General features: G+C 36.8%; 1 protein-coding gene and 1 long non-coding RNA gene across 2 annotated transcripts; both read right to left on the reverse strand.

Moving 5' to 3' along the window:
• Nucleotides 1-1,796: 1,796 nt before the first annotated feature.
• On the reverse strand, nucleotides 1,797-4,061 carry LOC148153764 (uncharacterized). Its single transcript, XR_015761511.1, has 4 exons — nucleotides 3,901-4,061; nucleotides 3,573-3,660; nucleotides 2,860-2,904; nucleotides 1,797-2,680 (listed from the first exon to the last, which is right to left on the reverse strand). It is a non-coding gene; the product is annotated as an uncharacterized LOC148153764 (long non-coding RNA).
• A 2,613-nt stretch (nucleotides 4,062-6,674) lies between these two features.
• On the reverse strand, nucleotides 6,675-8,515 carry LOC148153765 (uncharacterized). Its single transcript, XM_088000975.1, has 4 exons — nucleotides 8,414-8,515; nucleotides 8,100-8,181; nucleotides 7,315-7,458; nucleotides 6,675-7,221 (listed from the first exon to the last, which is right to left on the reverse strand). The coding sequence occupies exons 2-4, from the start codon at nucleotides 8,168-8,170 to the stop codon at nucleotides 7,059-7,061; spliced, it is 378 nt and encodes a 125-aa protein (XP_087857101.1). The 5' UTR covers nucleotides 8,171-8,181; nucleotides 8,414-8,515; the 3' UTR covers nucleotides 6,675-7,058.
• Nucleotides 8,516-13,543: the final 5,028 nt, after the last annotated feature.

Raw genomic sequence — 13,543 nt, forward strand, 5'->3', positions numbered from 1 at the left:
ATTGCTAATGGTGCTTATTTTTCTATTTGTGTATTTCGTGTATAGTTTTGGTTTAATCACTGCTCTGAGTTTATCTTTTAGAAAATAATATTTTTTTCTGAGTCTGCATAATACTCAAGTTAACCATTATTCGATTACTAAGTTAGTTGATGATTATTTGAATTAATTACATTTAATGTGATTAATCATCCCAGCTGTAAATATGTATTTTTGTTAAAACTGTGTCGTAATTGGTGAGATTTTCCCTGAGATGATGGAAGCTGTGGAGTAGGGAGGATGTAGTAGCTGACACGGCTCTGTGGAGCCACGCTGGGGATGGACAACCCCTGTGGACCGGCAGATCAGGGCAGCGGGCCAAAAAAGAGGGGACCGGTCCGTGCCCTTCAACTAATCCTCTGAAGGAAAGTTTATTCTTGGACGTTGCTTTCACTGGTTTCCCTCAGTGAAATACTTCTCTGACGCCCACCAATTCTATTTCTAAAAGTGAATTTGTTTCTTTTGTAAGTGAGGAAAAAAGGTAGGATTTTTTTTCAGCCAGCTGATCCAGCAGTGTACAGCAGAAACTGGGTCCACCACTTCTGTGCTTCTCATTAAAGGAGCTTCAAACCATAAAAATAATATGGTGGAAATTATTGGGATGTTTGAACCCATAACTTTTTAAAGCCTTTTACAAACTGTGTAAGGTACACTTCCGTTGTATTTTTATTTTTATAAAGTAATTATATTTTCTAAGCTATAAACTTCCTACAACAGCTGACACACATCACCCATGAACAGCTCCAGAACTGCAGACACCCAAATAATATTAAGGAAATATTATAAATATTTTACCCCACATCATTTCTATTCAATATAATGTAAATAAATAAGGTATAACTTAAATAAATACATGAAAACTCACCTCAAAAATTGTGATTTGTGTTATTGGTCTGAGTCTGTACCGTCACTTTGGACCATCAGCGGCTGCAGGAACTGTTGTTGCAGTTCCAGGTCTCACCACTAAGAGGCGCTGAAGAAGCGGAGCTGTTCCAGGATGTTCAAGCTTTTCTTATTGAAAAGACGTAAAAACTGGTTTTCATCATTGATGTTGTTTTAAGTCATTTTATAAATGAAATATTAATTTGTCAGTGGAACTAGAACTTTTTCATCAATATTAAGGAATTATTGACTTAAAACAATTCCTATATCTTGCTGAAAAGTTACTTGGAAGTCAGTTTTCTATCAAATCTACTAAGATAGACTTACTTATGCTTTTTTAAAGATGGTGATGAATGTTTACTTGAAAGCTGTGGAGGACTTTAACTCAGGTCTTATGAGGAAAATATTAGATTTGCCCAACCTGGGAAAGTATTTTGAAGACGTTTCTTAAAGGGGACTCACTATGCAAAAATATAATTTTATGTGGGTTTCTACTGCTTAAAAAAAAAATACCCAACCGGTTTTTTTTAAATTAATGTTCCTAAACCTGTTGAGTCTTACTGTAACTAGAGCTTCTGGAACGATCTGTTTAAGCTGGTGCCACTATACTACCTAATCCAGGTGCCACGCCCTTTTTCAGTTAATGAAGCAAATCAAGTGAGTAGCCCTGCAGCTGCATAAGAGCCACACCTGTTAACAGTAGCTCTCTCTCTAACAATGAGCTCTTGTTATCAGGCTGGATTAATTTAGCAGCTCAACATGAGCTCCAAGGGTGTTGTAACCATTAAAAACCTCTAGAACTGTGTGCCATTAGTTTTTACAATCACTAAAAGAACTATAAATTAAAAAAACGACAACATTCATTTGATTGTCCACACTTTATCTTAGAATTTTTCATGATGCTTTATTTAGCCAGGTTAATCAACAGCATAAACTCAGTAATCAATAGTTTTAGATCCAAGTTAATTTCAAAATCACATATATTCAATCTACTGTCTTTCCCTAATCTGTGTTGCTAATTAATGAATGACTCAGTTCGACTCAGGCTCAGATGATCTCGGCGACAGAGGTTTGCTTCTTCCCTGCAGAGTCCTCCTCTGAATGGATGTGAGATGTTGTTGTCCTCAGTGTGGCTCAGCTTGTCATCAGCTGTGGAGTCTGTAGCCACAGTCTGTTGCAGCTGCTGGAGATCTTTGGGAGAGTCCAGGACAGCAGTCCAATCAGGAGCCAGGGCTGTAGGTCATGTCTTTCCGTGGCTCCATCCGTAGGTTTTCTGTCTGGACGTCTGCAGCCAGGGACGAAGCGCTTTGTTCCCCTTTTCAGAGCCTTTTATACTTTTTCAACAACAATTTCAAAGTACCTCTATTTTTTTAAGTTTCGTCCTGAGCCTAACCGATTTTTACCTTTACTACAGCACTAAGGTTACAATGTGATTCATCTTGTACATTTCACAATCATATTACTATTTAATCACAATAATAAACATCAAAAGATTACAACCACTTCTTACATGGGCCTGTTTTAGTAATAAGACTCTTTTCTTCTTAATCACCATTATTTTATTCTGTGCATGAAACTGGAACTATCTCAACATGCCGTCCGGCCCTAACGGCCAAATCCATGCGGGTCCTTGGCCTTCGCTCCCCCCTTCTCCAATTTACCATTGCTGAGTCGGTCCTGGTTGCGAATGCGACAATTCGTGTATGTGCATATTCTGCGAAACGGGACTCGACGGAAACGTAACTTTTCATTCAGGGTGTCACTGAAAAAAAAAGAAGGAGATCAGCTATATTACAAATTAATGATCAGGTTGAGTTTATTTAACATAAATCTAAAATAAGGAAGGGATTAAACAAAGAAGTAGGAAGACTGGACAGCTTAAACTGGTTGATGTTTGAATAATACGGTTTGGGAGCGTATGCTCTCTCCTTGACCTCTGACCTGTGAGTCTGGTCCTCTCTCAGGAGGCCGGCATCCATTCCAGTGCTGCAGAAACAAACAACGTGGTTCAGCTTTACAATCATTCAGCTTTGATTTTAATGATTACATAAACCTCTATGCAATAAGTTAACAAATAGTTTTTATACATTACACTGCAAAAACACAAAACCTACCAGGTTTATTTGGTCTAGAGTAAATATCTTAGTGCTACTGAAATAAGACAAAAGTAATTTAAACGTAACTTTTCAGCAAAATATAGGCGCTTGTTTCAAGTCAATCACTTTACTCAGGATTATTGATTATTTCACTAACTAGTTCTTTTTAAATAAATACTAAGGAATTATTTATTTAAAACAAGTTCCTAAGTCCTTCTGAAAAGTTGTAAGTTAGTTTTGTCTTATTTCAGTGTAACAAGATATTTGCGCTAAGAACTAAACCAAAGACGTTTAGTGAAATGTTGTGTTTTTGCAGTGTATTAATTTAACTGTGAAGACGATAAACTAATGATGAGCAAGTACAACCTTAAAATGAATATTCTTCAAAATAATCAGTAGGTATTTTTGATAAAAGTGTCTTAAAACTGCTTATTAATAATTTTTAAAGAGCTTATTGCTTCATTAGTAATGGTGTTTTTAGCATTATATTAATATTTTTATGGGAACGTCTTGCCTTATTACATTATGTACATTAGCAGGGAGTGAGATGTTGCTGACCTTTGACCTTCTTTCAGTGCCGAGGCAGAAGTCAAAGACACCATCAGCAGCAGCAGCAAAAGAAAAGTAATCCCCATTCTGTCGTCACCTGGAATGAAAAAAACAGTTAATCTGAGTTATTATCTCAGAAGTATGGAAGACAATTAGTGCCACTAAAAAACGACAAAGAATTATTATCCTCAGAATTGTGACTTTAATTCTGAGCAAAAAGGAAAGAAAGAAAATCTGACATTTTTCTCAGGATTCTTTTTTCCCAGTTTATCCCTAATCATCTTCCATAGCAAAGAAATAAAGCTCACTTAAAAAAGAAAAATAACTTCATACTTACAGAGAAAATGTGACTGTTTTCCGTTGCTTCTTGCAGAAACTATTGGTAGCGTCTCTCTGACTGTTGGCTTCCCCGGTCTGTCGCTGGTCCTTTTAAAGGCCGGCGGGGTGAGGGGGCGTGTCCATAAATGTCGTTTTAAATGTCGGCCGTTCGTTCATTACTGGTGTAATGAATCAGTCACTCTGGCAGCTTTACTCTCTGCTTACAGGAGCCAAGAAGGCAACATAAACTATCCTCAAGCCGAAACATCCCAGCACTTGTTCTTCATGTGACCTTGCAGGTTCTGATGTTTACATTGATACCCTACACACACACACACACACGCACACACACGCACACACATACATCTCCTCCATCCCTCCCTCGCTTCACTTGTTTCTGAGCAATTGTTCCAGAAATTACAGGTCCTTCACTCACATCCACCTCGCCTCCAACTTCGTTTGAGAGAAACAGGAGCAGCTCCTTGATCTCACAGCTGCTCTCAGGTTTTGCAGCGATCATAAAACAAACCACAGCAGCCAGTGTTGTTTACTGTCCCATGGATTTTTTTCCCTTTATTGAAATAAAAACAAAACGTGAACAACACAAGTATACAGAATGTCCATCCATATAACGGCCAGGAGCCGTCTACATCAAATACAGTTTAAGCTGAGGTACACATTGTTTTGCATGCCTGGAGGCAGTAAATTCTAGATCCTGCAAGTTCTGCCTTGCAGGATCTTGTTTTGCTCAATTATTTTTGTTCTTAAATCTCCCAGAGAGAGATAAAAAATGAAGAGGAAAACATGTTGGTGGACAGAAGATGATGATCTTTTCTAAAAATGGGACATTCTCCTGCACAAATTGCAATTTTGAAAAAGTAACTTTGTGGCTAAGAGCATGTAAATGTCTCAGCAGATAAGCTGTGTCTTTTGTGAGGACATACTGAAACAGTTCAGAGCCACCGGATAGGTGAGAGAATCTAAACTGTCTTTCAGCGCTGCATCATAGATTGTAGGGCTCTGATAAATGTCCAGGCATGACGCTGGAATTCAAAAATGTGTTGGAGAGGTCAGCTATAAATAATAAATTGTCATCAGGTGGAATAGTATTGGGGGTTTGGTACTGTTTGAGCTGGAGTCTAGAACCTCTGATGTTTTTATCAGGGAACAGAGGGACGTGTACAGCAGAAGGTTTGATGCTGGCAGCTTTAAGAAACTCAAAGTCAGGTGCAACAATTTGTACCCCAAACTCTGGCTCTGGTTGAACCGCCTGCTAATCATCAGCATGACTTTCATTAAACATCCCATTGAATTCAGCTCAGAAACATTTAGTGTGAACAGGACATTATCCTCAAGCTTTGCAAACTGTCAGCTGCATTAAAATACACATTTGCCTTAATAACACAAGAGTCAGATCAATGTAACACACTTCCATCTCAAGATACAAAACATGCCGCTAAGCATTCTGGGAAATAGTTCCCACTCCTGTCTTTTTCTTCTTTCAGTTTTTTAAAGTTGCATCCGACACGTAAATGTTTGTCCAGAGAGGCAGAAATGGATTGTTTCGTTCTCTGATTGTGCAGGACGAAGCAGCTCTTTACCGACACCTAGTGGCCATTCTGCGTCACTGCTTGATGAAGAAGCTTACGCTGCGTGAGGACGCCAACGAGCTGCAGGGGTGAGGACAAAAATAATAAATAAAAAGCCAAATAACTAAATAAATAATACTAAATAAAATATGATGGACAGTACAGATATGAACAAGTTTGGTGAGAGGAATTTCATATAATATTCTGACAAATGTTTTCTAAACAGTTAGCAATTATCAGGACTAGCATAGCACATTCATTATTAAAGAATAACATATTTTGTTATTGATTTGAATGATTACATTACTTGAAAGTTCTTTATAAATGTGGAGGAGTTTAACTCAGATCTTGCAGGGAGAATATAAAATTTTCACAACCTGGGAATGTATTTTCATGCCATTTTATTTAAAGGAGACGTATTATGCAATACAATTCACATTTTGCACATTTTTATTCTTTCATTTGGGTTTCTACTGCTTCTAAAAAAATAGCCCAACTGCTTAAAAAACACCCAACTGTTTCTTTTTTCAATAAATTAATGTTTTTTGGTGTCTGGAAAAGGAACCGTTTCACAAACCTGCCACTCACCTAGTAACCTTCACTTAGCTTGTTGCCTAGCAACACCAGAAAAGCCCAGCCTCGTTACATAATAAACAAAAAATGTTTTTATGTTTTTACTAAAGGCGGGTGAACTACAGGTTCTGTATGTGTAAATATTTAGTTCTTGTACTGAGCTGAATGTTTAGGTCATTTCTCACTCAGAGGATATTTTGGGTTTTAAGTTGTTGACAGAGGGAAACACACACACCCTAACACTATAAAATATCTCACACTCATTGTTTTTCCAGCATTTGAATTCTGGATTAAATGTTCCAGAGGAAACCTTGAGTTTTATTCATTTTCCTGTTGTAGATGCAGCCGCTTGAGATTAATTTAAGACACTTCCTGCTTTCAAAAGCATTGATTTAAATACATAGAAACTTTTAAATAAACTTTGAATAAATAATTGATTGAGCTACTGTTTGAAAACTAGGATCAATTGGAATGTATGTTAATGAATTTAAATGTTTTTTTGTACAGAGCCTTGTGAATTGCTGTCATATAAATAAACTGAATTATTTCTTAAAAATAAAATGTCAAAACATGTTTGTTAAATGTAGGTAGAAATTAATGTCTGGATTTAAAAATCTTGTAAATGAAATACTTTTACTGTAAAAACAGGGAAAAAAACTTTAATTTATGTTGTGAGGGATACAATTCTTTATGAAACACAAAAATGTGTGTTTTCTACACCAAAATACAACATTATTTACAGCTTTTTAAAAACATTACAATAAGTTCTGGTTTGACATTATCCTGCATAATACTGGTAAATAAACACAATGTAATGTTTTTTGCTTTACAGAATTTTTCTCATGAGTTTACCGACTTTTTATACAGTTTAAATTACTAAAATAAATACACTTTTCAGTGATAACGTAAGTAAATGCGATACATTTGAGCAGTACCAGGTAGTTGAGACGCATATATTTAATTCTGAAACATTGAGACTCTGCGTCAGTCCTTGTGAGCTGCTGTTCTGTCGGCGCTACCGGCCGTATCCGTACGGGTCGTTGGCGTCCTTCGACCCCTCTTTCCCTTCCGTCTTGCTGAGTTGGTGCAAAGAGTTGCCCAGGTTGTGAAGGAGACACGTCCCCAGCTGGCACACTGTCTTGTATGGGAGTCGACGAGGGCGTAACTTCAGGTTGTCACTGCAGAAAAAAGAAGTTAAACAGTTAAATCACAAATGAATCATCAGGTTGGGTTTATTTAACCCAAACAGGTAGGAGGGTTTCTGTTTCTACCTGTCTTTGAGACTGGACAGCTTGAACTGATTGACGTTTGAATAATACGGGATGATCTTCGGTTTGGGAGCGTATGCTCTCTCCTTGACCTCTGACCTCCGAGTCTGGTCTGCTCCCCCTGAGAGGTCGGTATTTATTCCATTCCTGCAGAAACGACACGGTGTGACGATGTGGTTCAGCTCACAGCAGTTACAACCATTCTGCTTTGATTTTAATGATTACATAACCCTCTATGCAGTAAGACTGTCAGTTATTAACCAATAGTTTTTATACATTACACTGCAAAAACACAAAATCTAACCAAGTATTTTTGGTCTAGTGTAAATGTCTTAGTGCAATTGAAATAAGACAAAAGTAAAAGTAATAGGAGCTTGTTATAAGTCAATAATTTTCATCAGAAATGTATTATTTCACTTAAAACTATAACTTTTTAAAATCATTTTTAAAGAATAATTGACTTAAAAGAAGCTCCTAAATCCTTTGAACAGTTACTTGTAAGTTAGTTTTGTTTTATTTCACATGTAATAAAATACTTGCGCTAGGAACCAGACCAAACTTCCTCAGTGAGATTTTGTGTGTTTGCAGTGAATTAATCTGTTAAAATAATAACATTAAAATTGATTCTTCTTCAAAATAATCAACATGAATTCAAATAAAAGTGCATTAAGACTGCTTATCAATAATGTATAAAGAGTTCATAGCTTTATTAGTAATGGTGTTTCAGTGTTACATTATTATTTTATGGGAAAGTTGTGCCTTATTACAGGGAGTGAGGTGATGCTGACCTTTGACCTTGTATCAATGGGGAGGCAGAAGTCAGAGACACAATCAGCAGCAGCAGAAAAACAATCCCCATTCTGCCCTCACCTGGAATAAATAAAAAAAAATATTATCGGTTATTACCATGGAAGTATGGAAGACAATTAGTGCCGCTAAAAAATACAAAGAATTTTTCTTCTGACTTTTGACCTCAGAAAATTAAAGTCTGAGGAAAAAGAAAAGAATGTTTTTTTTTTTAGTTCCCCCAGTTTATCCCTAATCATCTTCCATAGCAAAGAAATAAAGCTCACTTAAAAAAGAAAAATAACTTCATACTTACAGAGAAAATGTGACTGTTTTCCGTTGCTTCTTGCAGAAACTATTGGTAGCGTCTCTCTGACTGTTGGCTTCCCCGGTCTGTCGCTGGTCCTTTTAAAGGCCGGCGGGGTGAGGGGGCGTGTCCATAAATGTCGTTTTAAATGTCGGCCGTTCGTTCATTACTGGTGTAATGAATCAGTCACTCTGGCAGCTTTACTCTCTGCTTACAGGAGCCAAGAAGGCAACATAAACTATCCTCAAGCCAAAACATCCCAGCACTTGTTCTTCATGTGACCTTGTAGGTTCTGATGTTTACATTGATCCCCTACACACACACACACACACACACACACACACACACACACGCACACACACACACACACACACACACACACACACACACACACACACACACACACACCTCCCTTGCTTCACTTGTTGCTGAGCAATTGTTCCAGAAATCACTCATTCATTTCCATCACCTGCAGGAAGCCCGCTGAGCCCAGAATAACCCGATTCTCCTCCGAGCCTTTCTTTATCGCCTCTTTGTTTTTTTCCCTGGGCCTTTTCCCCCTTGAGTCATTTTTCCCTCATTGTGTTTATTCCTGAAATGTCCTTCACTCACATCCACCTCGCCTCCAACTTTGTTTGAGAGAAACAGGAGCAGCTCCTTGATCTCACAGCTGCTCTCAGGTTTTGCAGTGATCCCAAACAAACTGCAGCAGCCAGAGTTGTTTACTGTCCCGTGGATAAGTTTCCTTTATTGAAATAAAAACAAAAAAGGAAAGTATAGAGGGAACAGTATACAGAATGTCCATCCATACAACAGTCAGGGGTCATTTACAGGAAATATAGTCTAAATTGTGCTACACTTTATGTTTTAGATGTCTGGAGTTGTTTGGATCTGTTTTCAGTCTCTATGTGCACAATTATTTTTATTTTTAAATCTCCCAAAGAGCGATAAAAAAGAAGAGGAAAACTAAACAAACGAAGGGCGTTCCAGGGAAATGTACATTTTCCATCTCTTGCAGATGTTTTTGAATTTGGATTGTCGAAGTTTCTTTGGAAAGTGATTCTTTCCATCACAAATATATCACATATTACATCAAACCATTTCTAATTGTTTACCTTGCACTTAAACTTAGTATTCCAAATAAATACTTAATTTTAACACTCTCAGTAGCTGATTCTATAAACACAAGAAGAAGCTGCTTCCTAGTTAGATTTCATATTTTTTTCCAAAAATAATTACTATTTCTGTAAAAATGTAAGTTTTTATACATTGTGCATACACATGTTTTTACATGATGGACCAACAAGGTTATCATAGTGGAGAAGTAGACAGAAAATAAATAAACGTAAATATTTTGACAAATAAATAAATGAAAAGTGTGACGTATATTCTGCCTCCATTTACTCCCGTGCAGAAAGGTGTTTTCCCACCTGGTGGTCTGGTAGACGCAGTTCGACTGGGGATCAAAGGTGCAACTTTTATTACATTTTCAGCTGCTGCAGTTCGCTTTCACACTGCACTGAGTCGAATTTGAGCGACATGGTACCTCCACTCACCTGAGGTGGCGCTGCAACAAGAACCACTGAAGGAAAGACACAAAAACCTCAGAACTGAGCCCAACTTCCTGAATGGAGTCAATAAAGTTCACAAATGTAAAAAAAAAAGGAGAAGCATCAGATTAGAGCAGTTTTAGGATTCCTTTTATGTCTTTGGTAAAAAAAATTCAGGAGTCATTTCTCCCGCCAGCCCTCGGCTCTTGGTTTGTTTTGGTTGTATTTACCCATAATGCCCTGCACTGGAGTCATCTTCCTGCTTTTGGAGCGGTTAACATTCGTGGACCACATCAATTGAAATGTCCCCTGCAATAGCATAATATCTTAATATATATATAACCTGAAATGAAAATGTTGTCTTTTTTTTCTAAATGTGAAGGTAGTGCTGTTTTTTCACAATAAAATAAGTTTACCCTGTCATTTTGAGTTATTTATAGATTCTGAAAGCATGGATTCTTAGCTTTCCAATGATAGAAAACACATGGAAATCAAAAAAGAACTTCTTCACATGCTATAGTGCTCAAAAATAAAAGTTCTGCAACTCACCCTCAGAAACTTTCCACTGGTATCTTCAGGCTTTCTTTTTAGTGACCTGGTCTGAAGCCACTCATCCATCATTATCTTTAAACACAATCTTTGGTGAGCTAGCTGTAGCGTCGACTTTGAGCTCACGGCAAATTGTTTCCGTGCAGTACCTTATTAACAACTAGGGGGCGCCTGGACCACAGCTTGAGAAAAACTGATTTAAAGGAAACAGCGTAGAATAGCATGCTAAATTTAAATAAAATAAAGCTGTATTTTTAACAAAAATGTTAAAACTGATTCTCCAATTATTGTCCCTGTTAACATTAGCACTGCAGCACAGCCAGCTGGGGGTTAGAAAAGTAGATGTTTATTTTGTTATGGTCAGTTTAATAATTTTTTGACTCTTGAAATCATTTGAGCAAATGATTATGTTGATGAGGCATTAAGGTGTTAATGCTGATGAATATTAAAGGTTCCTTAGCAATAAAACTTTCCCATTGTCTCCAGAATGAATAAGAATATGACCAGTGGTCAAACTGTGTGTAATATGCCATAGTAGAAAATCACAACATCCACCTCTTACAGCTCTCATTTAGTAACATCCTATGCCTAATTCACCATGAAAAATATTATGTTTACTTTGTGAGGACTTTTCTGGACCTTTCTGCCTGTGACGTATTGAGCATCCTGTTGTTTTAGGCCCATATCTGCCCCCCGTTTCCTCCACTCACCGAACACACGGGAGAGTATCCGGGCAGGAAAACTTCATATTAGCTCATTCATTTCATCACAGGAGACACGTCGTCATCAGCATGTGAACCACTTCGTAAGGCTTCCAGTAAGCTGAAGATAACAGCTAAATGTTGGCTAGCAACCTTTAGCCCAGTCAAAGTCCAGACCTAAACCCAGATGAGAATCACTTTCAGGGCTTGATAGTTGATGTCTACATAAAATTTCTATCCAAACTAGATGAGCTTCAACTGCTTTGACCAACTCTTCTTTGCAGAATTGCTTTCATTCAGTCAGGATTGGAGGATTTGTGAGCATGAAATGACTATTTCAGCTCGATATCAACCCAAACTTTGACTAGGCCACTGCAACACCTTGTGCTTTGTATCATTATCATGATACAGAGCCAATTTGAAATTGAATTTAAGACAAGAGTTTTTAACACTTTGCTGACTGATGTCAGAGATTTTAATTTACATGAACAGGTGATATTTAGCATTTCAGCATAAACTGGATTCAAAGACCTCTGATAAAAATATGCAGAAATATAAGTAAAATATGTTTGTTACAAACTTCTACTTTTGTAGGAAGTTAATAGTGAAGTGAAATCACACTAACAATGGGTGACCCTCATAATAACTACTTAGCCCAGAGCTAAATATCTAGTTTGAAGATGAACATTAAGTTTGCTAACTAAGTATTTAGTTTGAAGATACATATTTAGCTTATTTAGAGTTTCTTTTGAAACATAATGAAAAATTAACAGTGGCATTTGACTAAATGTAATGTTTCAATTGTTTATGTGTTCTATGACTGTATTTTTTTTTTTTTTACGATGTAAAGCACTTTGAAATGCCTTGTTGCTCAAATGTCCTATAAAAATTTTATTTTATGGTTTGATCTGTGCACAGCTTGTGGTTGAGTCAAGTCAATACAGTGAAGACAAAATGCAAACATGGTGGCAAATTGGAAAGCTCTGATCCTTTTTCATAAGAGGATGCACAAGAATCTGCTTTGCATTTACACAGGATCACCACCAGGGGGCATTACAGGGCAAATGAAAGGTTGGACTGAGAATCATAAATGTATCAAAAACCGAACTTTGGCTTGAATAGGTTACATTAGTTTTGTACTTTTTTTACCTTCTGTGTGTGTGTGTGTGTGTGTGTGTGTGTGTGTGTGTGTGTGTGTGTGTGTGTGTGCGTGTGCGTGTGTGTGTGTGTGTGTGTGTGTGTGTGTGTTGCATTACCAAAACAATGAAAACAATCCAGCCTGGTTGGGACAGTATTTACTTCATAACCAATTCTGATTTGGTATCAGTTCTGTTGCTATTCTGGATCAATCCGTCCACCTCTACTGCTTCCTTCCTTCAGCAAACAACGGCTGTAGTTAAAGCTGATGGGAAAGCAAGAATAACATTAATTAAATTATTAATTATTAACCTTCTGAAAATAGAAACAATTTTAATTTATTAGCAGAGTTTAACAACGTTCCATAAATGCAAAAATAGGGTAAACTCTCCAGGTTTCTTTTTCTTATTTAATTCACTTCACCAGTTTTATTTTACAACACAGCTCCATTGAGAACCCAGCACCAGTCATCACAGGTGTGTGTGAATAAAAGAGCTCCAGCACTCAAATGATTATTATTTTACCTATGATTAATCGCGGATTATGTCCGACGGTAATCGGATAGAAGGGAGGGATTGTGTTCCCATCAGGAAGTGTCCCTGTTTACCTGCTGTGGCCTAACTCTGAGGAAATCAGTCAATCACCACACAAGGTTTTTATTTTACTCTTAATAAAATGTTTTAGCAATTTGAAAAACTTTTGCAGTCATATTTTGTTTAATGTTACTGAAAATACAGTAAAATTCAGTAAAATATGAATTATTTTTAATCCTCAGATTTATTTATGTCTTATTGTTTTGGGTTTAGGAAACAACGAGACACAAATAAATATTATCTTGTAATATTTACAGAGTAAACCAGAAATACATTTTTAAGTTCAAATTATTTGAATGGATATATTTAGCTTTCAAGCTATTTTGTTAACTAAAATATCTTTTTATCTAAATAGTTTGTTTGGAGATAAATATTTAGTTTGTAAACATAATATTTACCTAAATATGAAGCTAATTGTGCTAATTAAATGATTACTTTGAAACAGAGACAGTTGTAAATGAATGAATGAATGACATGGTGAAAATATGGCATTTTCCCTTTCCTGCTTACTAACTCAAACTATTGCTGCTAATTTTTCACTGTGCAATTTTTCAAACAGCAGGCAATGAAACCCGTACAAAATAAGTAGAAATCCATCCATTAACAAAA

Source organism: Poecilia mexicana, unplaced genomic scaffold, assembly GCF_051168715.1.
Source record: "Poecilia mexicana isolate PSO_F unplaced genomic scaffold, ASM5116871v1 scaffold_19, whole genome shotgun sequence".
NCBI lineage: Eukaryota > Metazoa > Chordata > Actinopteri > Cyprinodontiformes > Poeciliidae > Poecilia > Poecilia mexicana.

Excerpts from the sequence above, each read along its gene's own strand:
- LOC148153765 (XM_088000975.1), bottom strand. The coding sequence starts at position 8,170 with ATGGGGATTGTTTTTCTGCTGCTGCTGATTGTGTCTCTGACTTCTGCC. Across the intron at positions 7,459-8,099 it reads CCATTGATACAAGGTCAAAG|GAATGGAATAAATACCGACC; the intron begins GTCAGCATCACC and ends TCGTTTCTGCAG. Across the intron at positions 7,222-7,314 it reads CTGTCCAGTCTCAAAGACAG|TGACAACCTGAAGTTACGCC; the intron begins GTAGAAACAGAA and ends TTTTTTCTGCAG.